Source organism: Balaenoptera borealis, assembly GCF_965194805.1.
Source record: "Balaenoptera borealis genome assembly, chromosome: 5".
In the NCBI taxonomy this organism is placed as follows: Eukaryota; Metazoa; Chordata; class Mammalia; order Artiodactyla; family Balaenopteridae; genus Balaenoptera; species Balaenoptera borealis.
Window position 1 is genome coordinate 1867132 of NC_138862.1, and position 23378 is coordinate 1890509.

Sequence of the window (23378 nt, forward strand, 5' to 3'; positions counted from 1 at the left end):
AGCCTAGAGTGTCCCCAGCTTTGCCGTCTTTAGTTTGTGTTTGCACCTCCCCAATGTAAAGTTAGTGTTGACGGTTTATTTAAGCCACGTCCCCTGCCGTGGAGAATCTGAAAGCCCCTCCTCCCTACTAGGGAGGCGGGGAGACAGCCCGACCCTCTCTCGGGCCTCATGGTCCTTGCTTCACGAGTCAGGGGAGCCCCCTGAGCAAGTTGGCCCTTAGACCCAATCCTGGACCCGTGTCCCCAAATTCCCAGAGGCACACGGCCTCTGGGTTGTTTGCCGGGCCTCGGGCAGGAGTCCGGCCCCAGGCCTCTGCCGGCCAGTTCAAGAGGTCGAGGACGCGCTCAGTGTCACAGACTGGCCGTCGGGGCCTCAGCGCGGACGCTGCTGTAAAGGGGCCAAGTGGCACCATCAGGGTGAGGGCTGGACCTGGGATGAAGCTGTGACCCCCGGGGTCAGGGGTCAAGGGGCCTCAGAACTAAGCAGAACGGAAGTTGGGTGGACGCGTGCCAACGAGTCTCAGATGGAAGAGGAGAGTGGGGCGGCGTGATTCCTCAGGGCTCTCAGAAGGGCTGAGGTCACGGGGAAGAACTAGGCGGGCGGGAGGCCGGACTGCAGGGGCATCTCTGCACCCCGCGCGCAGACGCCCCAGGCAGGCCATGGGCTCTCGGGTCTCCCTCCCTCCCCGAGACCCCGAGTGGTTCCCCAAGTGGCAGCTCAGGGGGTGGAGGCGAAGGCGAAAGCAGGAGCGCCTGGGTCAGGGGTCACCTGACACTCCCGCCTCTGGCCTCCTCCGGGGAGCACGTGCCCACTGGACACCCATCTTCCTGCCTCCCCGCAGAAGCCGACATGAAGGTGACGCTGGGATCCCGGCCGCCGTGTACCAAAGCGGAGGACGCCCAGTTCTGGTTTGACGCCGGCCGCAAGGGGCTATACCTGTGCGTGGGCAGCGAGTGGGTCTCCGTGTTAGCAGGTGAGGTGGGTGGGGCTCTGGGGACCTCGGGGTCTTCTCAGAGCCAGCGATACTTGGGGACAGGGACGATCCCCCCACGGAGCAGCGAGCCTGCGTGCGTCACCTGGAAACGCGTGCCCTCCTGGGCCCGCCTGGCAGGCTGGCAGGCTCTCAGCTCTCGAGCCAGCTAGGGGAGGCCGTGAGCCTCCCTGAGGGGCCAGCCCCGCTCCAGGAGCCCCACCTGCTCTCCTTACCCTCTCCGCCCACTCGGGTCAAGCTTGGACGCGATGGTGCCTGGAGCCCGGGAGTGGTTCTGTCGGCAGGGAGGTGAGGAGAGGTTCCATGATGCTCCCTAAGGGGGTCCTCGGGAAACGGGAACTGGCTCCAGGGGAACGTCCCCGAGCCGTGGCCTCTACTCTCTAGTTCACGTCAGGGCACAGCGTTTCGTGGAAGCCGCGAGCCGTGGGAAACGTCTAGTAGGGACCTGACGCGTCAGTTCCACCCGCCTAGTATCCCTGGGGGCTCTGCAGACCCTAAAACCTGTGCGGGGATGAGAGGCTCCTTTGCCGGGCCTCCTGGTGAGGGCGCACGGCACTCAAGGCCACAATGCTCCGGGCCATGGCCCAGGTCCCTGGGGTCGCACCCCGGGACGTCCATGCCGGCTTCTGTTCTGGGAAGCATTGACTGGGGCTCTGTGTCTCTGTCACAAGCCAAAGAAAGGCTGGACTACGTGGAGGAGCACCAGAGCCTGTTCACGAACGCGGAGACGCTGGGTATCGAGGTCTTCGTCATCCCTGAGGCCGGGCTCTTCGTGGCCACTGCCAACCGCAAAACCACGTCCGCCATCTACAAATGGACCAACGGGAAGTTCTCCTCGTACCAGGACATTCCCACACACCAAGCACAGTCCTGGAGACATTTCACCATTGGAAAAAAGGCAAGTCTGCATTCGGAGGCTTTCTCGATCCTTTTTACCTTGGAAAACCCCACAGAGCCCAAAGGCTGGGGCTCCTTACGTAGATTTTATGGGGAAAAGCACTTCTACCGGTTTCGAAGCCTCACGCAGGATCTAAATGGCTTTTAAAGGCAGGCACAGCTACGTCTCTATGTCCAGAATGTGACTGAGAAAGTCTGTTCGGCTTCCGCAAAATAGAGATAAGCCCGTTTCTGAGATGCTCCCCAGCTCCGTGCAGACCCACCATTGCCTCCTTAAACCTTTGAGATCATCTGACCTAAACCAGTCAGCAGGGCGGACATCACGTCAGAATGAAAATAGGCCTCCATTCCCAGCCTTCCTTTACTCGCTCCATAAACACTGGGGACACGTGATGTCCTAATGGAGGGGACAGGTGAGGATGGTGAGGGCCGGGCCCGGAGGCCTTGGGTGGGAAAGCCTCGCGGGCAGACTCCCCTTCCTTCCACCAGGGCTGCGTTGAGCAGCGGCCCACGGGTCAGGGCTAAGAGGGTCGTCCCCTTGCGAGAGTTCTCCCTCACCGCCCCGTGCCCGCCCCCAAGTCGCTTGCTCACTAACACGTGTGCCAGGTGCAGCCCTGCCCTCACCTGGGCCCCCCCGACTGGGGACAAAACTGAGCAAAACAGACAAACCTCTGCTCCCCATCCCTGCCGACCCTCAGGGTCCTGCGCTCCAAGCCAGCCTGCTGAAGGAGTGACTAGCCCTCTGGTTTTATGGTTGATGACATTTTAAAGGTTCATATTTTTTTCATTATAAAAAACAACTTTATATTAAAGAAAAATTGGGAACTTTAGAAAAATAAGAAAAAAGTCTGCCCCGTCCCCTAAGCAGCAGCAGAGTGTACCTGGGGCTGCTTCAGCCGCCCTGAGCGTGCCCCACCCCCGGGCTTCTGGCTCCTGCCTCAATCACACGACCCGCCATCTGGCCTCCAGCTCATGTCACATGTAGGGCATTGCCATGTTGTCCTCGATTGTGTGACAAACATGGGCTTCCTGAGACAACAGGGCGTTAAGATTTTTCCTCTTCACCCAGGTGATGAAGAACGTTTCTGTGCATAAAGCTTTTCCTGGGTTTGGGAGATAGGAACGGAGCTCATGGGCTGGTAAATACGGACGCGGCTACGGCTCTTAATGTAATTAAGATCTGGAGAGTCAGTCCTGGGTTCCTGGGCCCGCCCCAGGCCGTCAGTCCCCGGCTCAGCCCCGTCCCGAGGCCGACATTCAGAAGCCTCGAGTGCCGACCCCTCGCACGGATCACGAGAATGCTGTCCTGGTCCTCTCCCCAGATCTTCCTGGTTGTGGCTAATTTTGAACCGAATGAAAAGGGTCAGGAGTTCTCTGTCATTTACAAATGGAGCCAGAGAAGGCTGAGGTTCACACCGTACCAGAGGGTCCTCACCCACAGCGCCCGGGACTGGGAGGCCTTCGAGGTGGCCGGGGAGCACTTCCTGGCCGTGGCCAACCACCGGGAAGGTAGGGGCTATGGCCTGGACTCCAGGGCCAGGGCGGGATCACCTGCAGGGTTCAGTGTATCTCATTAAAAATGTATAATAAACCACACGCGGCCCGTGTCCTCGGGCTTGGCAATCTGACAGTGGCGTCTGAGGGCGGACACACCTGAGCACCCCCTCATCTGTCCAGGTAGGGGCGTCCCTGCCCTCACCCATTCTGGGCACAAACTCTGTGGGATGCGGTGGGTGCGGTTGGGGACAGTCCTGGGAGGGGCTGGGAAACCTGGCTTCTGGGCCAGGTGACTGACCTGAGCGACCACAGTGAGCCCTTCCCTGCCCTGTAGCTCTCGGGGGACAGGGCCCCGGGGGGCAGCCGGCCCTGCAGGGCACCTCTGGCCTCGGCAGGCTCTGTGGCTCAGCGATCACCTGAGTCTACACCTGCCGGGGAACTCTGGGGGCGGGGGGGCCGGGGAGGAGGCCCCACCACCGCTCATGGGCAGAGGGGACCCCAGGAGCCCGCCACCCAATACCCCCCATGGCACTGAGTGTCCCGGGAGAGGCTGGCCCAGCCCTGGGGGTGGGTGAGGGGCTCCAGGGAGCACGATCCGGGCAGGCCTGACCTGCGGGGGGGTGCGCGAAGGGGATGGCGGGCAGTGTGAGGGGTGAGGCCGGGGAGGGCCGGGGGTCCCACGTGCAGCGTGCTGCAAGGCCTCAGGGGGGTCTGGAGCCGTCCAAAGGCGGGACCCCGAGGGTTCTCAGCGGGGCACAGAGGCAGGAAGTTCACGTGAAGGGCGTTGTCACTGCTGGGGGCCTGGGGAGGGTGCAGGAGAGCAGGGCCTGGCTGGACGGGACGGGCTGCAGCGCCTGGGGCAGGGTCCGGGCGGCAGGGTCTTGTCGAGGCCGCCGCGAGGCCACGGAGGCGCGTCTCCCTCCCTCCATGGTGCTCGGCTTCCAGGCGACAACCACAACATCAACAGCGTCGTCTACAAGTGGAACCCAGGCACCCGGCTCTTCGAGGCCAACCAGACCATCGCCACGTCAGGCGCCTACGACTGGGAGTTCTTCACGGTGGGGCCCTACGCCTTCCTGGCTGTGGCCAACGCCTTCAACGGCACGTCCACGCGGCTGCACTCCCACCTGTACGTGCGGCTGGGCGGCTCCTTCCAGATCTTTCAGTCCTTCCTGGTAAGGGCCCTGAGCTCAGCGCCGGCCCTGCACCCCTGCCTGGCCCCTGGGTGACGCGGGACCCGGGCCGCACGAGCCAGGACCAGGGCCCCAGCCTGGGCCTCCGCACCCAGGTGCCTCCCCAGAATAAGGCTCAGGCCGAGCCCCTGGGACCCCAAATGTAGCCTGGGGAGCCCTAAAATGAGGCGGGAGGGCTGCCCTGGCACGGAGTTTCCGGCAGCCCGGCTGCTCAGCCGGGTCCTCTGGCCCCTGGGGGCCCTCACAGTCTGACCCACCTTTATGTGGGCGTCAGGCTCTTGCCCTGGGGCAGCAGGCAGCTGGCCTCTGACCTGGCCAGGGGTGGCAGCAGCACTGTCCACCTTCCCTGCAGACCTTGAGTGTCCCTCGGCTGGTCCCAACTGTCACGGGCTGCCCGGAGAGACCTCTGACTGAGGCAGCGAGAAGGCTTTATTACGTGGTGTGGCCCCGGATGCCGGGCTGAACCACACACGTGCCGCCGGGTCCCGGGCTAGTGGGCAGCGTTGGCATCCCCTCTTCATGCCCACCGTGGTCTAGGGTGACGATATGGGGCCCCAACCCTCCTCCCACCTTCCCTCGCCCTCCTCCCTCCAAGCCGCCCGGCTTGTCCCTCTCAGTGTCCGACCCCAGGCCAAGCCCCCATGGATGATTCTAAAATCGAGAGTCACTGTCGGCATTTGCATCGTCCTGGCCGCGTCCCAGTGTCGTTCGTGCAGAGCCAAGAGCACGGCTGTGATCACTCCCTTCTCAGTGGTGTCAGTGGTGGGATGACCTTCGTGCCAGCCCTGGGGACCGTCCCTGAATGCGGTTCAGACTCTCCTTTCATGCCACAAGCCCACCACACATGGCTCACTTCATACGTGGACCCCATGTGCTGCACATAATGTTTTTTGACCAGTTCCTAATTGCTTTTTCCGAAGTCCCTCCCTCCCTCTTCTTTCCTTTTTGGGGAAGAAAACCCCTGTCTCTGCACATGGTAACGTCCCCCGGCTTCTTGCTGGCCGTCCCCGTCCCTGAGAGCCACTGTGAACACCATGTCTTCAGTGCCTCCTGAGTTTCCACCCACGTGTCGGTGCTCCCACTGCGTCTGCAAGGTCTCTGGCCGGTGTGCGCCCGTGAAAACCCCTCTTTTCCCATAACCCCCCTCCTGGGCCCTCCTGCCTGTGCTGTCCGGGCTGACTGTCTCTAGAACTGACAATGGTCCCCTTTCTGGAACTTTCCTTTACCGCCATCTTTGGCTGGAGCCACCATGTCCAATTCTGATGTCCGGTGTTCTGGTTGACCTCAAGGACCCACCCCCCCCCCCCGCCTTCCAGGTGCTCCCCGACACTCCCCAACGTCCCTGCAGCTCAGCCAGGTTATGTGACCAGGGCCAGCCACTGGGTGTTGAGCAGAGTGAGCCCACGTCAATCCTGGGCTGAGGGTGAGAGCTCACCCCTCGCCCTCGGCGGCCACGTGGGCCACGTGCCCCGACGGCTCAGCCACAGGCTGGGGGAGCCGTGACCTCGCCGGCTTCATCCCAGTGAGAACCACCCTCTGTGGCGGGAAGTGTGGACACTCACGGTGGCTGCATCCCTTGCCCTGCCTGATGTACCGCGTGCAGGATTTTAGGGTGGAAGTTTCCTTGGGAACACTGAGGGCAGCCCCCTGCCTCCCCAGGTGCCTTTCCTTTGACCTTCTCTGCCCTCCGTGCCCACAGGTTTCTTCACAGTGGTTCCCCGTGCTTCCTGTCTGATTGGTCTCAGTGCCCTTTCAACCTGAAGGCGTGCATCCCCAGGCCTAGGAGATTCTCTTAGTTTTTCTTGATCGTCTCATGCTCCCGGGTCTCTAGAACGGTTAGCCAGCTTTCGGATCTCCTGGATTGAATCTATCTTTTCTTTTTCTACAACCTAGAAGCTTTCCTTGCCTTTATTCTCTAATCATGTTGATGAGCATCTTCTTGTAATGCTAGGAATCGTGTTTTTAATATCCAAAAACTCTTCCCTTTAACGGCATTCTGTATTTACTCTATAAATGCGGTATCTTCTTGAATACTTCTGAAGATAATTATAATTTTATTTTTTTAAGAGTTTGTGTAATTTCTTTTCTTTTTAAATTTATTTATTTTATTTATATTTATTTTTGGCTGCGTTGGGTCTTCGTTGCTGTGCGCAGGCTATCTCTAGTTGCGGCGAGCAGGGGCTACTCTTCACTGCAGTGCACGGACTTCTCATCGCAGTGGCTTCTCTTGTTGCGGAGCACGGGCTCTAGGCACGTGGGCTTCAGTAGTTGTGGCACGCAGGCTCAGTAGTTGTGGCTCACGGGCTCTAGAGCGCAGGCTCAGTAGTTGTGGCTCACGGGCTTAGTTGCTCCACGGCATGTGGGATCTTCCTGGACCAGGGCTCGAACCCGTGTCCCCTGCATTGGCAGGTGGATTCTTAACCACTGCACCACCAGGGAATTCTGATAATTATAATTTTTAAAAATTCTCTTCTGTTCCTAGAACCAGCTCAGTTTCTTCCAGTATGAGTGTATGTATATGTTATAGCCTGACTCTCATGTTCCAGGTCTTTTATAAAACATCTGGAGGACCCTTAGTTTTCTGTTTATGTTTAATGTTGAGCATGGCAGTGGGTGGCATTGTCACTGGCAGCTGTGCCCCGGGGAGCTGGGGATCTGGTTGAGGCCCTTGATGAAGTGCCATGATGAAGACCTTCCTAAACTGGCCTTTTGCTCAAATGTAGGTGAGGCTGGATCACAGTGTTGGCGGCTACAGGATGATAATCTCCAAGATGCACTCCCCAACCAGCTGCAGGAACCCTCTTCATATCACATGCTTGGTGTGACAGCCCTGCTAGGCACCTGTGTGGTTGACCAGAAGGCCGCTTGCCGGGCCTCTGCGCCAGGCTGCAGGACTGTGCTCTCTGGATACCACAGGGGTCTGCTCCCCTGTTCCACCGGCTTGTCTGCTAGATATTTGGAAACAGTCACCCCAAATCTCTCAGAATAGTCTTCAGTTCCTGCCATTGTCCCCCGTGCGGTATGTTCCAAATCCCAAGGAGATTCTGGCCAATCTCCTTGAGTGCTCCCCAGTGTGCCAGCTCCAGATATGTGAGACACTGAAACTCTGCATTTCAGGCAGCATCTGGATTCAGCTCCAGTCTGCACCCAGCCCTGCCGTAGGCCTCAGACACAGAAGGGAGGCCGGGGCCAAGGGGCAGAGACGGTGCCAGCTGAGCCAGGGCGGGGGCCATCCGGGTTACATGACCTAAAGGAGAACCAGCCGAGGGGTGTGACGTCAGCTGGAAGAATCATCCACAAGGGCGGGCGAGAGCAGGAACACAGTGGCTGTGAGAGAGCGTGTCTCTGGCCAGCGGGCAGAGCTGACTCTGGGGGCTGTGAGGGGGCACTGCTGCCACCCAAGCCCACAAACAACTGCGGGGCACTGCCTGAAGGCTGCCTTCTCTTATGACCCGTGTTTCTTCACACTCGATGAGTCCTCAGAACCCACAAGATCCCACTTTCATGTTCTTCTAGCATTTTTCATATTGTGTTTTAATCCTCTTAGGTTCTGGAGATGTCTTCATGTGTTTCCACTTGATTTGGAGCTTTGCACCATCTCTCACGGCCATGGGCTTTGAAGCAGGAGAGGCCGGTGCTTGGAAAGCATGTGTGGGTGGAGAGGCGCCCACATCACAGGGAAACCTTTCTGGAGGGACGGCCGGGCAAGGGGCGCACGCCGGTGTTTGCGAAGCTGTGCACACAGGCGGTGCTGGGAGGGGCGCTGGGCGGGGTCCCAGGGCTGCGGGGTGAGTTCAGCTCACCAGGAGGGCCCGGGCCGTGCCCACGCCAGGTCTGTGGCTCAGGTGTACATGGGAGGCTGGCTGCCCACCCTGGATGAATTCCTCAGCCCCACCCTCCAGACCTCCCCACCTCTCCCACCAGGAATTCTGGAACCTTCCTCAGGTGGCAGAGACCACAGCTCCAACCACTTGGCCTCACCATCGTGGACCAAAGGAGTTCCAAGTGGGGTGTGTCCAGGAAGGAATGGGCTCTGTCCACAGAACTCCAGCCTCCAGCGCTGGGATTTCTGCTCCCTGAGCTGTCTGGCGGTGGGGTCTGTGGTCACGGTCATCACGTGTAGACCCAGAATGGAGGGGCCGGGGGAGGGTAGAGGGGAACGGTGGACCAAGATTTGGGCTTTATTGCCTGGGAGGTGGGGCTGATGGAGGTGCCCCTGGCAGAAAAGAGAACCGAGAGCAGCGGGAGATTCAGGGCGGGGGAGGCGGCAGCCGAGGGCTGACAGAGGCCCCAGTGGAGAGGGCCAGTGAACCCCAGGAAGGCGTGCGTCGGGGCAGGTGGAGGGGACGGGCAGAGGCGCTGCCCAGAGCTATCAGTGGGTGTCTGGGGACGAGGGTGAAGCTGTGGGCTTGTCAGAAACGTAGTCTCCACCAGGAATGTAGACGCCCAGAAACGAAGGAAAAGGAGGCGTGTCTGTAAGGAGGGTGGTGTGAGCGCGCCCTCAGCAGTCAGCACGGGGAGGGGCCGGGCTCAGGTGCTAGCAAGGGCCCTGGCCCTTCCTCCTGTGCCTCGGGTTTGCTCTGTGAGGTAGAAGAGGGCAGTGGACCAGGCAGCCTGGGGAGAAGCAAGGTTTGGAGGGGCTGCTGGGCCAGGGGAGAGCTGGGAGGGGCACCCCCTGAAGCCTCCTAGGATGGGACCCTCACCCACCTTAGCCAGCTGCCCACAGTGAGGATGGCAGCGTCCCCCCAGGGCCCTTTGGGGGGCTGCCTGCCTTGCCCTGGCAGTGCGCCCCGCCCCTCCCTCCCCAGGCACTCCCAGACCTTGGGTCTTTGCTCCTTCGGAGCCGGAACCTGAGGGCCTCCTCCCCAGCAAGTGATCCGCTGATTACCGGGAGCCCACCCACCCTCGGGGGAGGCTGTCAGGGGCTCCAGATGCTCCCGGCTGCCAAGTGCTGGAAGCACCATCATCCCTCGAGGTGCTCCAGAGCCTGCCAGGCCCGCTGCCAGGGGATTCCGGGGCAGAGCTCCAGGGGAATTCCGCTCAGAAGGAGGGCGGGAAGGGCCCACCCGCCCAGCAGGTGCCTGGCCTTGCTCCGGGGCCAGGCAGGCTTTGGCAGGTTGTTTGATGCGGGAGCTCCTTCTTCTCTCCCTGATGAGTCCCTGATGCACTTAGAACCCAGGAGCGGCCTGACAGCGGGGCCTCAGGCCCGCTCACCCCCTGCCCAGGCTGGAGCAGCCCTGGGTGGGGACTGTCCCCCATTCACTTCCGAGCGGGAGGAGCCCAGCCTCTGGCTGAGGGCGCAGGCGCTGGTCCCACTCCGCGAGGAGAGCTCATCGCCAGCCAATGGCTGTGAGCCAGGGGGGCCCCATGCTGGTCTCTGCCAGCCTCTGGCGGATAAAATACAGGACACCCGGTTCAACGTGAATTCCAGATAAACAACGAATCATTTTTTAGTAAAAGCGTGTCCATACACATACACTGAAAAACCATTGTTTATCTGAAATTCAAATTGAACGAGGCGCCGCGTACTTGCTGTATCTGGCGCCCGACCCAGCTGCTTGCACAGCGCAGAGGTAGGGTGAGAGCACCCCCCACCAGCCCCACCCCCACCCCCGGCCCCAGCCGCGCTAAGTCACGCCCACCTGGATGCTCCTCCCCGCCTCCCTGCCGCTGGCCACGCCCCCGTCCTTCCTCCTCGGTTCCTGGCCCTTTTCTCCCCTTTCCCAGGCCCTGGCAGCCCCTTCACCGACCCCCATCTGTACGCCCCTCCCCCTCCACGCTGGGACTCAAGGCAAGTGAGCTGAGGGTGGAGTGACTCGGAGCTGCGGGATACCCCTCTTCAGACCAGCCCTGGCCCCTTGTCCTGTGCGGGTGTGCACACGTGCAGGAGTGTGTGTACACGTGCGTGCTTGCAAGCATGTGCATGGATATACACAATGCATGTGTGTGCATCAGGTATAAGGGTATACAGGTGTATACATGTGGGTGTGTACATAAAAACTTGTGTGCCTGCAGGTATGTGTGTGTGCACATGTGTGCTTGCAGGTATGTGCACATGTATACACTTGTATGCATGCAGGATTGTGTGTAAAATCGTGTCCATGCAGGTGTGTGCACGTGTATACACAGGTGTGTGCATGCAGGTGTCTTGTGTGTCTGCACACGTGCACGTGTACGCAGGTGTGTGTGCGGGTGTGTGCGTTTCCCACTGACGTGGTCTCATCAGCACCGGGGTGGGAGGAGCCGGCGATCTCACCCACCGGCCGCTCCGGTGGTTTCTGCGACCTGGCGGAGCTGGCGCGCGTGTCACTCTGCACACTCGTGCGGGTCTTTTAACGTCGGCCCTCTATGAAGTGGCCACAGAGCAGATGAGGCTGGCGGCCCCGCGGGCCCGAGTATCCCCACCAGCTCGGAAGTTTCCGGGTGACCCCAGGGGACATAGTGCCACCTCCGGAGCCGCGGTGAGCAGAGGACGCCAATGCAGGAAGGCCTCAGCCCAGCTCCTGGCCCGGAAGGGGTTGGCAACGCCAGGTGTCCTGGCCCCTGTCCTTGTCCTCGTGTGTCACTTTTAGCTTGAGCTCCCCTTGTTTCGGCTCCTCAGGACGGGCCCAGGCCTGTTTCTACGGCAGCGGCTCTGCCCGGGATCGGGGCTCCGCGAACCGGGCGGCGACGCCCTCTGCTGGGCGTGGAGAAAACACCAAGCCGGGCGACCGGGCCGGGTACCGGACACGCCGGGGCCAGAGGACGCGCTGGGCGGCGCGGACCCACCTGCAAGCGGGGAAGGGACCTCCGAGGAGGGGTCCCATCAGACCCGCCCTGCCCGGCCTGGGTAAAGAAAAACGGAGCTGCTTCCCACGTGGGGTGGGGATGCGAGTGTTCCTCCAGCGTCGCTGGGCATCGGGTGACTAGCTGTGCCCCCGCCATGGCCCCCTGCGTCTGGGGACGCGCGGTGTCCCCAGGAAGCAGCCCGGGCCCGAGCCTGCCCGCTGCGTGGCTTCCAGGCTCAGTTCCTTGTCGTACAACCTGAGCTGTTTCCAGCTTCTCACTATTATGAATAAATCTACTAAAGGCATCTCATACAAGGCTTTCCGTGGGCAAATTGTTTTTATTTCTCTTGAGTAAAAACCTAGGAGTGGAATTCTGGGCCATAAGGTAGGCGGATGTTTAACTTTGAAGAAATTGCCAAGCAATTTTCCAAAACGATTCTACCATTTCACACACTCCCCCGAACAGCATGAGTCCCAGCCGCCCCGCGCTCTTGCCAACACCGGGTTTTGTCTGTATTTGCAGTTTTACTTGTTGGGTGTGAAGCGGCACCGCAGTGTGGTTTTTAAGTCAAAATCCCCTGGTGACTAGATGGCGGGTTTCCATCCACCTGCTGGCTTGCTACAGTCCCCTTGCGAAATGCCTATTCAAGTCTTTTACCCATATTTTATTTTATTTTTTGCCTTTCATTATTGATATGTAGGAGTTCCTTATATGTTCTGGATGCAAGCCCTCTGTCACATACATAGTCTTCTTTCTATCTCCTCTTTTTTGTATTGATTCAATGTGTTGGGTAATTGTGTGCTCCGGTAATCACGGTATATGTATTCAACTTACTACAATCTACTTTTTTTTATTAACCATGAGTCCCTATTAATATGTACAATTCAAATTTAAAAAAAATTTTATTTTATATTGGAGTATAGCTGATTAACAATGTTGTGTTAGTTTCAGGTGTACAACCTATTTTGAATTAATATTATACCTTACATATAATGTAATAACCTTACAACAACATGATTTCATTTACCCCCACCCATCTGTCCGGCTACTGTGAGCATGTATATACTCACACGTCTACTTAGGTTATAAGCTCCACAATTTATCATTTCTGCTGTCGGTTGTCTTTACACCCACATGCTCACCATTCCCAGTGCCCTCTGCATCCCTTCTGCAGACGCTACTCTCCTGTGGTGTAATCAGCCTTCAACTTCACAGCTTCCTTTGGTACTTCTTTTTTTTAAATTTATTTATTTATTTATTTATTTATGGCTGTGTTGGATCTTCGTCTCTGTGCGAGGGCTCTCTCCAGTTGCGGCAAGCGGGGGCCACTCTTCATCGCAGTGCGCGGGCCTCTCACTATCGCGGCCTCTCTTGTTGCGGAACACAGGCTCCAGACGCGCAGGCTCAGTAATTGTGGCTCACGGGCTTAGTTGCTCCGTGGCATGTGGGATCTTCCCAGACCAGGGCTCGAACCCGTGTCCCCTGCATTGGCAGGCAGATTCTCAACCGCTGCGCCACCAGGGAAGCCCCCTTCGGTACTTCTTGTAAAGCAGGTCTGCTGGCAATTCATTCTACCACTTTTATCTGAAAATGACTTTATTCTACCTTGAAGGATATTTTCACTGGTTGTAGAACTCTGGGTTCACGTTTTTTCTTTCGTTTACTTTAAAGATGGTTTTCTGTTGACGTCAAGCTTCCACTGTTTCTGATGAGACGTCGGGTACCATTGGTACCACTGTTTCCCTATATCGAATGTGTCTTTTTCCTCTGGTGGCTTTTGCAATCTTCTCCTTCTATTCTCGGATATTTAAATATGATGTGTCAAGGTGTGGGGGTTTTTTTGTCTCTATTCTGATTGGGGTCTCTGATCTTCTTGGATCTGTGGTTTGGTGTTTTTAATCAAATTTGGAAAAATATTAGCCATCATTTATTTAAATGTTTTTTCTGCCTCATTCTCTTTTCTTTTCCTTCTGTGACCCAATTACATGCATGTTAGACTGCATTATATTATTCCTCACTCATGGAGGCTCTGTTCACCTTTATTGTAAATGTTTTTTTAACATATTTATTTATTTTTGGCTGCATTGGGTCTTCGTTGCTGCACGCGGGCTTCCTCTAGTTGTGGTGAGCGGGGGCTACTCTTTGTTGCGGTACATGGGCTTCTCATTGTGGTGGCTTCTCTTGTTGTGGAGCACGGGCTCTAGGCACACGGGCTTCAGTAGTTGTGGCACGGGGGCTCGGTAATTGTGGCTCACAGGCTCTAGAGCACAGGCTCAGTAGTTGTGGCACACAGGCTTAGTTGCTCTGCAGCATGTGGGATCTTCCTGAACCAGGGATCGAACCTGTGTCCCCTGCATTGGTAGGCGGATTCTTAACCACTGTGCCACCAGGGAAATCCCTATTGTAAACTTTTTTCCCCCTTTCTGTGCTTCAATTCAGGTAATGTCTATCGGTCTATCTTCTAGTTCACTGATTCTTTCTTCTGGATTGTCCAGGTAGCTCTTGATCCCATGCAATAGATTTGTGAATACAGATATTTTCCTCTTCAGGTACAGGATTTCTATTTGGCTCCTTTTAGAGTTTTCCTAGCTTTCCAAATCTCCCCATCTCATTGTTCATTACACACATATTTCCCTATAGATTCTGATCATAGCTACTGTAAAGTTTGCATCTGTTAACTCCAATATTTGCACTGTCAGCCTATTTCTGCTTGCTATTTCTTCTCTTGATTATGGGTCACATTCGCCTGCCTGTTTCCCCAGGTGTTTAACTCTCTGGTCAGTTCCTTCAGCCTCTCAGTTGTTGTTTGTCTCTGGGTCCCTGGGATCTTGTCCCCTGTGTGTGCACTTCAGGAGCTGGACAGGACTTGAAAGAAGTTAATAAGGAGACATTGGGGCTCCCCCTTCTGGGATTCCCTCCTTCCTAGGGTAGTCCCCTTCCATTTCTAGAGACTCTGCAAGCCCTAAACTCTCACCTTGGACTCCCCGGTCCAACCAGCCTGCTGCCTCCATTTGAGTGTCATGCCCATGTGCCACAGGATGGGGAGTACCCTCAGAGGAAACGTCAGATAAACATGCATTCGGGGGTTGCATCCCCCCCACTTTCCACCTGCCCTTGGCCCTTGTCCAACACCTTTAAACAACTGTGTACTTTTTTAAGCATTGCATCCAGAGTTCACGATTATTATCAGCAGGAGGGTCAGTCTAATGTAAGTCTCTCCACCAGTATCAGAAGCCAGAAGTCAAGAGGCAAAACATTTAAAGACAATTTCAATGCAAAGTGTTCCACCGGAGCTTCTGCAGCCCTCACCAGCCCATGACAGAGTCAACCACTTTCTGCTGACGTAGGAACTCAGACCCCAGCAGCCTCCTCAGGCTGTGGTTTGGGGTCCCCAGGAGCTTTGGCACGCTGTTCCACCAGCCACAGGCCCCTCCCTGCTGCGGGGAGCTGCCACATTCTACCTGCCTCCACTTAAGCCCCTGCCATTTGCTGCCTTCCGGGGTGGTCACTCCTTTCGTTTCTGCCCCACCCTCTCTCTTCAGGGCTCAGACCAGGGCCTGGATCTGGACTCCTCTGGTCCTCCCCTTCCCCATGCACCCCCACCCCAGCGCCCCCGAGATGCTGGCCATAACTTCCTCCTCCTGGGTCCCACCCGCAAATCAGCTCATGCAGCTCGACGTCTGGGGCCAAGGCTTGGCAGCCGGCTATTCATATAAAGGTCCAGCCCTGTTGCCCCACGCACACCTCACCGTCCAGGGCGATAAGTGATTTCAGAGGAACAGCACAGGCACCCAGAGATGGGGTGGTCCCTAGAGCCAAAGGAAAGCCTCAGGCCAGGGACAGCGTGTAGTGAGAAACTCCAGAGGTCCCTAGAGTTTGCTTTGGAGTTCAGAGCCTGACCGCGGGGAGCAGGGAGGGCTCCCCGGAAGAGATGTGGTAGCAGCTGGACCTCCCGGACGGGCACACTGGGGCGTGGGGGAGGGGCGGCACAGGTGGTAAGAAGCGCTCTATGCAGATGACCCCCTGACTCACGTGCAGTGAGGCTGGGAAAGCACAGCGCTGGCGGGAGGGCCCCGACCTGGCGCCTGGAGCGCGCAGGGTCTGGAGCCGCATGGGTGGCCGTCCTGAGGGTCTCCGTTCACGCGTGCTCTTGGCCCCCTTCTCACCGTCCCAGACGTTTGGCGCTGCAGACTGGGAGGTTTTCCACATCGGGGAGAGGGTGTTTCTCGCCGTCGCGAATAGTCACCGCTATGACGTGGAAATGCAAGTGCAAAACGACTCCTACGTCATCAACTCCGTCATCTACGAACTGAACGTCACCGCGCAGACGTTCGTCAGGTTCCAGGAGATCCGCACCTGCAGGTACTGGGGCGTGGGGTAGAGGGGCGGGGCAGGGATCCAGGGGTGCCCGCTTCCCGCCCGGCAGCCCACAGACGGCAGCGTGCCTGTGCCTTCCGGAAGCCACGGGTGCCCCCCCCCCACTTCCTGGAGGTGTGACGTGGTCTCACTCCCCACTCCCTGCAGACCTACTTTCTCCAGGGCCCGCTGAGTGATTGCAGCTCCTGTTGTAATCTTGACTCTGCTTTCAAACGATGTGGCTTGTGTGTGTGCTTTTTACAATTCAGTGTTTTTACGTTAAATTCACAGGTGTGTGCAACCATCACCACAGTGACTTTAGAATATTTTCATCACCTCAAAAAGAAACCCCACCCTTTAGCTATCTTTGCCTCTCCCCCCACCTCCCCAGCCTCTGGCACCCACCAGTCTGCTTTCCGTTCCTCTGGGTTTCCCCATTCTGGACATTGCCTGTGAATGGAATGCATACGATGTGGTCTTTTGTGTCTGGCTTCCTTCACTCGGCATGTTTTCAAGGCTCATCCACGCTGTACCTCAGTGCTTCACTCCTTTTAAAGACTGAGTAATATTCCACTGTATTTATTTACCACACTTTGTTTATCCCTCATCAGCTGATGGACATTTGTCCGTTTCCACCTTTTGACCAAATGGTGTGGTTCTGAAGAATAAAAATATGGTTCATATTACTGTCAGCGGGCTTACTGTCGTGCTGCTTTAGAGGAAGAACAGGAAGTAACGCCAGACGTTCACTTCCTCCTGGATTAAGCTGAAGCAGCTTCTGATGTGAGCTGTGGGGCAGACAGTTTCATTCAACACTTTGCTGTTTGCTTCTTTTCCACGGCCTCGGTTTTAGAACCCAGCTGCGACTGGCAGAATACCGCACGGGGACCACACGGCTGCCCTGCTGCCCACAGCCACACCTCGTGCTGCCCCTCAATGAACATGGTCATGGCCACCACTTTTTTTAATGACCGAATCGTGACTGGCCATGGCTGGAAGTGGCCCGAGACAGGATCCCAAACAATAGAAGAAGGAAGCAGTGATGAGCCCCAGGGCCCCCACTGGCCTCAGCCCCCCTGCATGTCCCCAGGGACCCCCGTGGGCCCTCTCACATCCAGGGTCCTGTAGGAGCTCTAGGCCGGCACCCTCAGTGCCCCACTGAGAAGGAACCCAGGGGTGAGTATCGACCAAGAGAGAATGGCCCTCTACTGCCTGAATAAGCCATAACCCTGAGGCCACTGGATGCAGATGCACCGGCCTGACCTTTGGCATCCAAGTGACTCCCACTTGCTGCAAGGCTGTGGCCTCAGTTTCCTCATCTGTAAAGTGGACACAGGACAGGATTGCAGTAATCAAAGCGGTGACTGGGGAACATGGCTGATGCCCAGTTGGCCTCCTTGGATAGACAGGGCTCTGGGATGTCCTTCCTGGAAGCCCTCTGTCAGACCCCTGGGAACTGAGCCATCTCTGAGCACAGACTCACCCTTAGCAAGTTCAGGAGGCACTTGTTGAAGACAGGATGCAGTGGTCTGTTTGCAGTAAGAACCACAGCTTGCAAATGTAGGGGAACGTCTCTATGTCAGCCGACCCTGCTGGCACCTGAACGGGTGTCAGGGAAGGAGCGGGTGAGTGGGTGACCTCACGGCCAGTGTCCTCAAGTTCCCGCCTCCAGAGGGTGCTGCAGGCCTTCATGGAGTGACCACAAGCTTGGGACTGTTCCTCTATTTCAACCTCTTCTAAGTGAGTGACTTTTGCACCCATGTTCATAGCATCAGCGTTGACACTTGTAACCCAAGTGTCCATCGACAGAGGAATGGATAAACAGAATGTGGTCCATCCTTACAATGGAATATCGTTCAGCCTCAAACAGGAAGGACATTCTGACAACTGTGAAAACACGGATGAACCTTGAGGACATGATACTCAGTGACATAAGCCAGTCAAAAAAGGACAAATGCCGTACGATCCACTGATACGCGGTCCCTGGAGGAGCCAGATTCATAGAGGCAGAAAGCAGGATGGTGGGGACCAGGGGCTGGAGGAGGGGATGGGAGTGAGTGTTTCATGGGGATGGAGTTTCAGTTTGGCAAGATGGAAAAATTCTGGAGATGGATGGTGGTGATGGTTGCATAACAGTGTGAATGCACTTAATGCCACTGAGCTGTGCGCTTAAAAATGGGTAAAACAGACAGTTTTGTGTTATGTGTATTTTAGTACAATTAAATTTTTTTTAATTTAAAAAAGTGAACAACTAATTTGCATTTCCCGGGAATAGACCAACTGGCTGTGTGACTGAGAAAATCGCTCCCCCTTCTGTGGATTTTGGAAGTGGGACCTACCCCCCTGAATTCTGAGATTAGGGGGAGAACTGGCTGCACTCCAGCCCCCCGAGTTCCATGGCAACATGTCCGAGTCCTGTGTCCTAATGTCCACTCACTTGCTTTTGCAGTGCTCTGGACTGGGAGTTCTTCTCAGTGGGAGAAGATTATTTCCTGGTGGTTGCAAACTCCTTCGACGGAAATACCTTCTCGGTAAACAGTATTATTTACAGGTAAAGTCCGTGCCCCTCCTCACCACCTCGGTTCACCTGGGGTGTGCTTGCCTTCCCCACTGGTGACCACAGGCTCAGAGCGAGTCACAGGTTATCGGGCCCTGTGGGTCACCTGGCACGCAGCACACCTAAGTGCAGGCTAAGTCTGGGGGATGCCCCTGGGTTAGCCAGGTGACCACTAGTCTCGCTGATGCTCACGACTTTGGATTCTGGCCAGAGATGCAGTGTGTGGATACACTAATTTGAGAGTTAGTCGTATATTATCCTGTTAAATGTTTCCATCCAGGCCTACGGTAGATCCCTCTGTTTTTCATGTGTCCTTCAATAAAATTTTACACTTCGTCATAGAGGCACTGTGGTGTTCGCAATACATTCACTTCTGGGAGTTTTCCGAGTTGTAAGCACGTGTCCATTTCCATCTGCGCATCCTGACAATTAATTGTTGTGTCTGGCCATCCAGCCCCGTTATCTCTTTCAGTTCTAATGGTTTCCTGAAGAAATGTCTGTGGGAGCTCTAGAAGGATAACTACGCCTACAAATAAAAGCAACTTTGCCTCTGTATTTCTAATGTTTTTACTGCTTGTCTAGTTTTCTCAATTAGCTAGAAATTCCAGGATGATTTTGAATCGTAGGAGCAGTGACCGGCCGTTCCGTCCGACTGATGTGATGGAAACGGTCTGGGCGTTACACAGTTTGACAGGATGTGAGCAGTCTCGCCCCGCTGGCACTCTTTAGTGCCTGGCGTGCATCTTCCCGGTCAATCTGTTGACATAATGATTTATGAGAGGTGACCTTGCACTCCGGGACGAGCGCCACTTAACGAGGATGTGCAATTATTTAATGTGTCACTGGCTACCAATCATTATGATTGATTTCAGATTTTTGTATCTGTAATAGGAAATGAAATTGCTCTGTGATTTCTTCTGGACACTTGATATGGAACCTAACTTAATAGGCGCACCACCTACACCTGTGGGCTGGGATAGTTTGAACAGTAGGACTTATCTGTTTTCTTTACGATGTGGTTAAATTCAGTTACAAAGCCATCTCGGCCTGGTTCCTTTTCAATAGTGTTTGTGGAGCAGCTTGTCCAGTCTCCCCCGTGGCTATTGGTTTAATCAAGTTTTACGTCTCTTCCTGAGACGTTTGCTTACCCATACTTTATTAGAAAAATCATCAATTTTCTTTAGACTTTCTAATTAATTGCTGTTTTCAACAAGACAAAGTAATTTTAAAATTTTAAGTAGTTTAAAACTTTTTTAAATTTTAAGTAATTTAAAATTTTAAAAAATTTTAATTAAAAAAAATTTTTAATTTTAAGTAATTTTTAAGTTTTAAGTAATTTTTAAATTTCAAGTAATTTTTAAATTTCAAGTAATTTTTAAATTTTTAAAATTTTAAGTAATTTTAAAACCTTAAATGGGGCTTCCCTGGTGGTGCAGTGGTTGAGAGTCTGCCTGCTAATGCAGGGGACGCGGGTTCGGTCCCTGGTCTGGGAAGATCCCACATGCCGTGGAGCGACTGGGCCCGTGGGCCACAGCTACTGAGCCTGCGCGTCTGGAGCCTGTGCTCCGCAACGGGAGAGGCCGCGATACTGAGAGGCCCGCGTACCGTGATGAGGAGTGGCCCCCGCTTGCCGCAACTAGAGGAAGCCCTAGCACAGAAACGAAGACCCAACATAGCAATCAATCAATAAAATAAATAAATCTTAAAAAAAAAAAACAAAAAAAACAAAAAAAAAAACCTTAAGTAATTTTAAATTTTTAAGTAATTTAAAATTTTAAAAATTTAAGTAATTTAAAAATTCATGTGGAAGAATAAATTTTCAAAGATGGCCAAGAAAATGTTGAAAAGGAGAGTAGTGAAGGAGGTCCTGACAGCATGCAAATAAAGCAGTATGATTTTTGCTAAACATAAACAAATATGTAGAAGGAGTAGAATACAGTCCAGAAAAGAGCCGATCTTTCACAGTCATCTAGTGTGATAATGCTATATTTCAGCTCAATGAGAAAAAGACGAATTAATAAAATAATTTCCTGTAATTTTCTGTCCATCTGGAAGAAAACACACCTATACCTCTGCTTCATATTTTACACAAAGTAAATTTTATAAGGAGCAAACACCTAAATGTCAAAAATTCAACAACAGAAATATTAGAAGAAAAGCTAAGATGACTTTGTAAAACCTCAAAGTTCTACAGAGAAGATGTGAGACCTTGCATAGGCTGGAAAGAGGCCACCAGGCCGACCACCTACATTAAAAGTTTTTTATGGAAAGGGCGTCCCATTCAAAATCAAAGGACAAACTGTCCACCACACATATGGCAGAACAGGAACTCCACAAATTAATAAAAGATTTTTTTTGAATCTGGAAAAATGGGCAAAAGATATGAATAGGGGTCTTCAGAACTAAAAATGGACAATGTGAATAAACACGTTAGAAGTTGTTGTTGCAGAGCGCGAGGATGACGCATTTCCCTATCTGTCTGGACGCTGTTTAAAGACCCACAGTGCTGAGTGTGTGTGTGTGTGTGTTGAGGGGGGGCTGGCCCTTCCCCACCAGGACAAGAATCACCCCAACCTTTCCAGAAAGTCATCTGGAAAAACATTTAAATTAAAACTACGACTGATTTTGATCCAAGCTGCCCACTCTGGGGCCTCCACCCAATGGAAACAGAGCTACCTGTCGATAAATCCCTTTTGAAGGGCAAAACCTAGAAACCGCTGACTGTGCCGGGGCAGGACGAAGGGCTGGGTGCAGCATCCTCGTGTGGGAGCGGGGGTCACAGAGCCGTGTGCCGGCAGTGGGGTTCCTGCATCCAAAGACGGGTGCCATACCCGAGCGGTGCCAGGTGTGTGTCTGAGGGCCGTGCCTCACTGTCAACCCCAGCAGTGAGGAGGGGGCTTCAGCTCGGACCCCACTATTAACCCACCAGGAGCCCCTCCCCATCCCCCGCCCGACGGAGGCATCCGAAGGCACTCTGGGCTGGGAGCAGGACCCTGGGTGGATCAGAGCAGCTGTGGGGTCTTGCACAGGGCAGGTTCCCCCTTCCCGGCCTCAGTTTCTTCTTTGCAGGCTGAGAAGGCCCCTCCTGGCTCAGCTCCCCGCGATTGTAAGCTGGGGGATTGTGAGGCTGGGATGCTTGGCCCCTCCATGCTGTGCCCAGTGGGAGAAGCAGGTGAAGAAGGCCTGGCGAGGATCACGGGGTGGGGGGTTGTCCAGTGGGAGCCCCAACGCCCAGGCACCTTCTCCTCTCAGAGCAGCCTGGCACCGGCGCCCCTGCCCCGAGGCTGACAGTGTCTCTCCCCACAGGTGGCAGGGGTACGAAGGCTTCGTGGCCGTGCACAGCCTCCCGACCTTCGGCTGCAGGGACTGGGAGACCTTCCACACGGCTGCCGGCTCCTACCTGGTCTACTCCAGCGCCAAGGAGCCGCTGTCCAGGGTGCTGAAGCTGAGGACAGGGTGATGGGCCCAGAGACCCAGGAATGCGACCCATCTGGCCGCACCCCAGAACCCCACCTGAGAAGGAACCTCCGGGGAGGGGGACGAGCCTGGGAGAAGCTGTGGCTTCCAGAGCCACCACCTCGCCGCCTCTGGCTCTTGTCCAGCCGGGGATGTTTTCACTTCCACCCCAGTAACCATGGTGGCCGGACTCATGTGGCTCTGTGGGTGTCCAGGTGGAAGGCCAGAGCTGCCCCTGCAAGTCTGGTGTCCTGCAGGGATTTCGCTTTAAAGGAAAAGTTCATACAAAGTTTTACCTCAAAAACAGCGGGGCCTGGTCACCTTGCCGCGGTGCCCACCACGTGGCCAGGTGCTCGGCTCTGCTTGGGGAGCCCAGACATGGGAACCGGCTTGATGCTGTTTGACATATTTGTACCAGCTATTTATTGTGTTCTGTCTATACTGAAATGTATTTATGATGCTCTCTACAAAAAGCTCTGCCGCGTCTGTGTGTTTCTGGAGGGGACTCGACCCTCATCGAGAGCAATCACGGGGCCGTAGCACGCACTCTGCCGCCATGGCCCGGTGTGCCCTTGGGCCCCTGGTCACCAACACGCCTCTCCTCTGCGGAGCTTCTTCCTCCAGCCTCAGTTTACCCATGAATGCAGTGGGGTCAGGAATCCCAGGCATGCATGACACGGGTCTTGTCTCCTCCCTGAGACACACCCACGGGAGACCCCGGGTCGATGGGACCCTCTTGCCGCTGCACCCGGGCTGGCGTCCCCGGTCATCGTGGCTGGCCTTGTGGGTGTACCGGATGGGCTTGACGTGCCAGCGCTCGTCTAGCTCCTCCCACGTCCAATGCCCTGAACCTACACCGGCCGTGGGCCTCCTGCCTCCCTGGGGTGGCCGCTAGGTGTGACATGACACCACCCCGGGAACGAGGGGAGGAGGAGGGGAGGTGCCATCAGCACCGGGGAGCCTCCTCGGTGGAAGGGGAATTCTCCAGGCCAGGAGCTTTGCTGGGAAGACCCTGTGGGGTCCTCATGCAGCCAGGAGACCACAGGGCAGTAGCCAAGCCAGGCCTATTCCACTACCCAGGCCCCGCCTGCTCTAGGATGGGATATAGGAGCCAGGACCTCAGCAGCAGGAAGGCCCCACGCTTGGTCTAATGTTCTGCTCTTTCCGTCTCGAAATTCTGGCTCATTTTTGCCCAGGATCACACAGCCAGGGGCACGGTGGCAGCTCCAGGCAGCCAGAGCCCTGGCTTTCCGTGGTCGGTTCCACGCGAGAACTGGGGAGGCCCAACTGCCCAGGAAGGAAGGCTACGTGAGCCGGCTCCGTGTCTATCCTGACCAGATTTGGGATCTCAAGACTGTGATCAGGGCCCTCTTGAATTCCCAAAGTGGAGATTTTCTAGAGTCTCCTTCAGGCCAGTAGCTGAGCCATGTGCCTCGGCAGGCTGAGGCTGACCTTGGACAAGGATGTCCCCTGCCCGGGAGAATGGCAAAGGACGGGGGGGTGGGGAGGGGGGTTCTGGGGCCAGGCCAGGGCACCTGTGTGAGAGAGACGGCCCGGGTCTAGGACGCCCCCGGGGCAATTCCGTGCCCTTGTATACGCTGCGTGCTTTGGAGAAGGAGGATGTGCCCCGTCACTCCAAGTCAGGTTCTGCTGCTGCAGTCCC

At 55.6% G+C, this 23378-nt stretch overlaps 1 protein-coding gene across 1 annotated transcript in view; it reads left to right on the plus strand.

The window, feature by feature from the left end:
* Positions 1 to 23122, plus strand: part of TSPEAR (thrombospondin type laminin G domain and EAR repeats) — a 94473-nt gene extending 71351 nt beyond the window's left edge. Inside the window, exons 6-12 of the mRNA XM_082392472.1 lie at positions 842 to 973; positions 1663 to 1889; positions 3211 to 3397; positions 4331 to 4560; positions 15521 to 15708; positions 18152 to 18253; positions 21566 to 23122. Coding sequence (XP_082248598.1) covers positions 842 to 973; positions 1663 to 1889; positions 3211 to 3397; positions 4331 to 4560; positions 15521 to 15708; positions 18152 to 18253; positions 21566 to 21719 — 1220 coding nt within the window. The 3' untranslated portion in view covers positions 21720 to 23122. The remainder of the gene's footprint in view (positions 1 to 841; positions 974 to 1662; positions 1890 to 3210; positions 3398 to 4330; positions 4561 to 15520; positions 15709 to 18151; positions 18254 to 21565) is intronic.
* Positions 23123 to 23378: the final 256 nt, after the last annotated feature.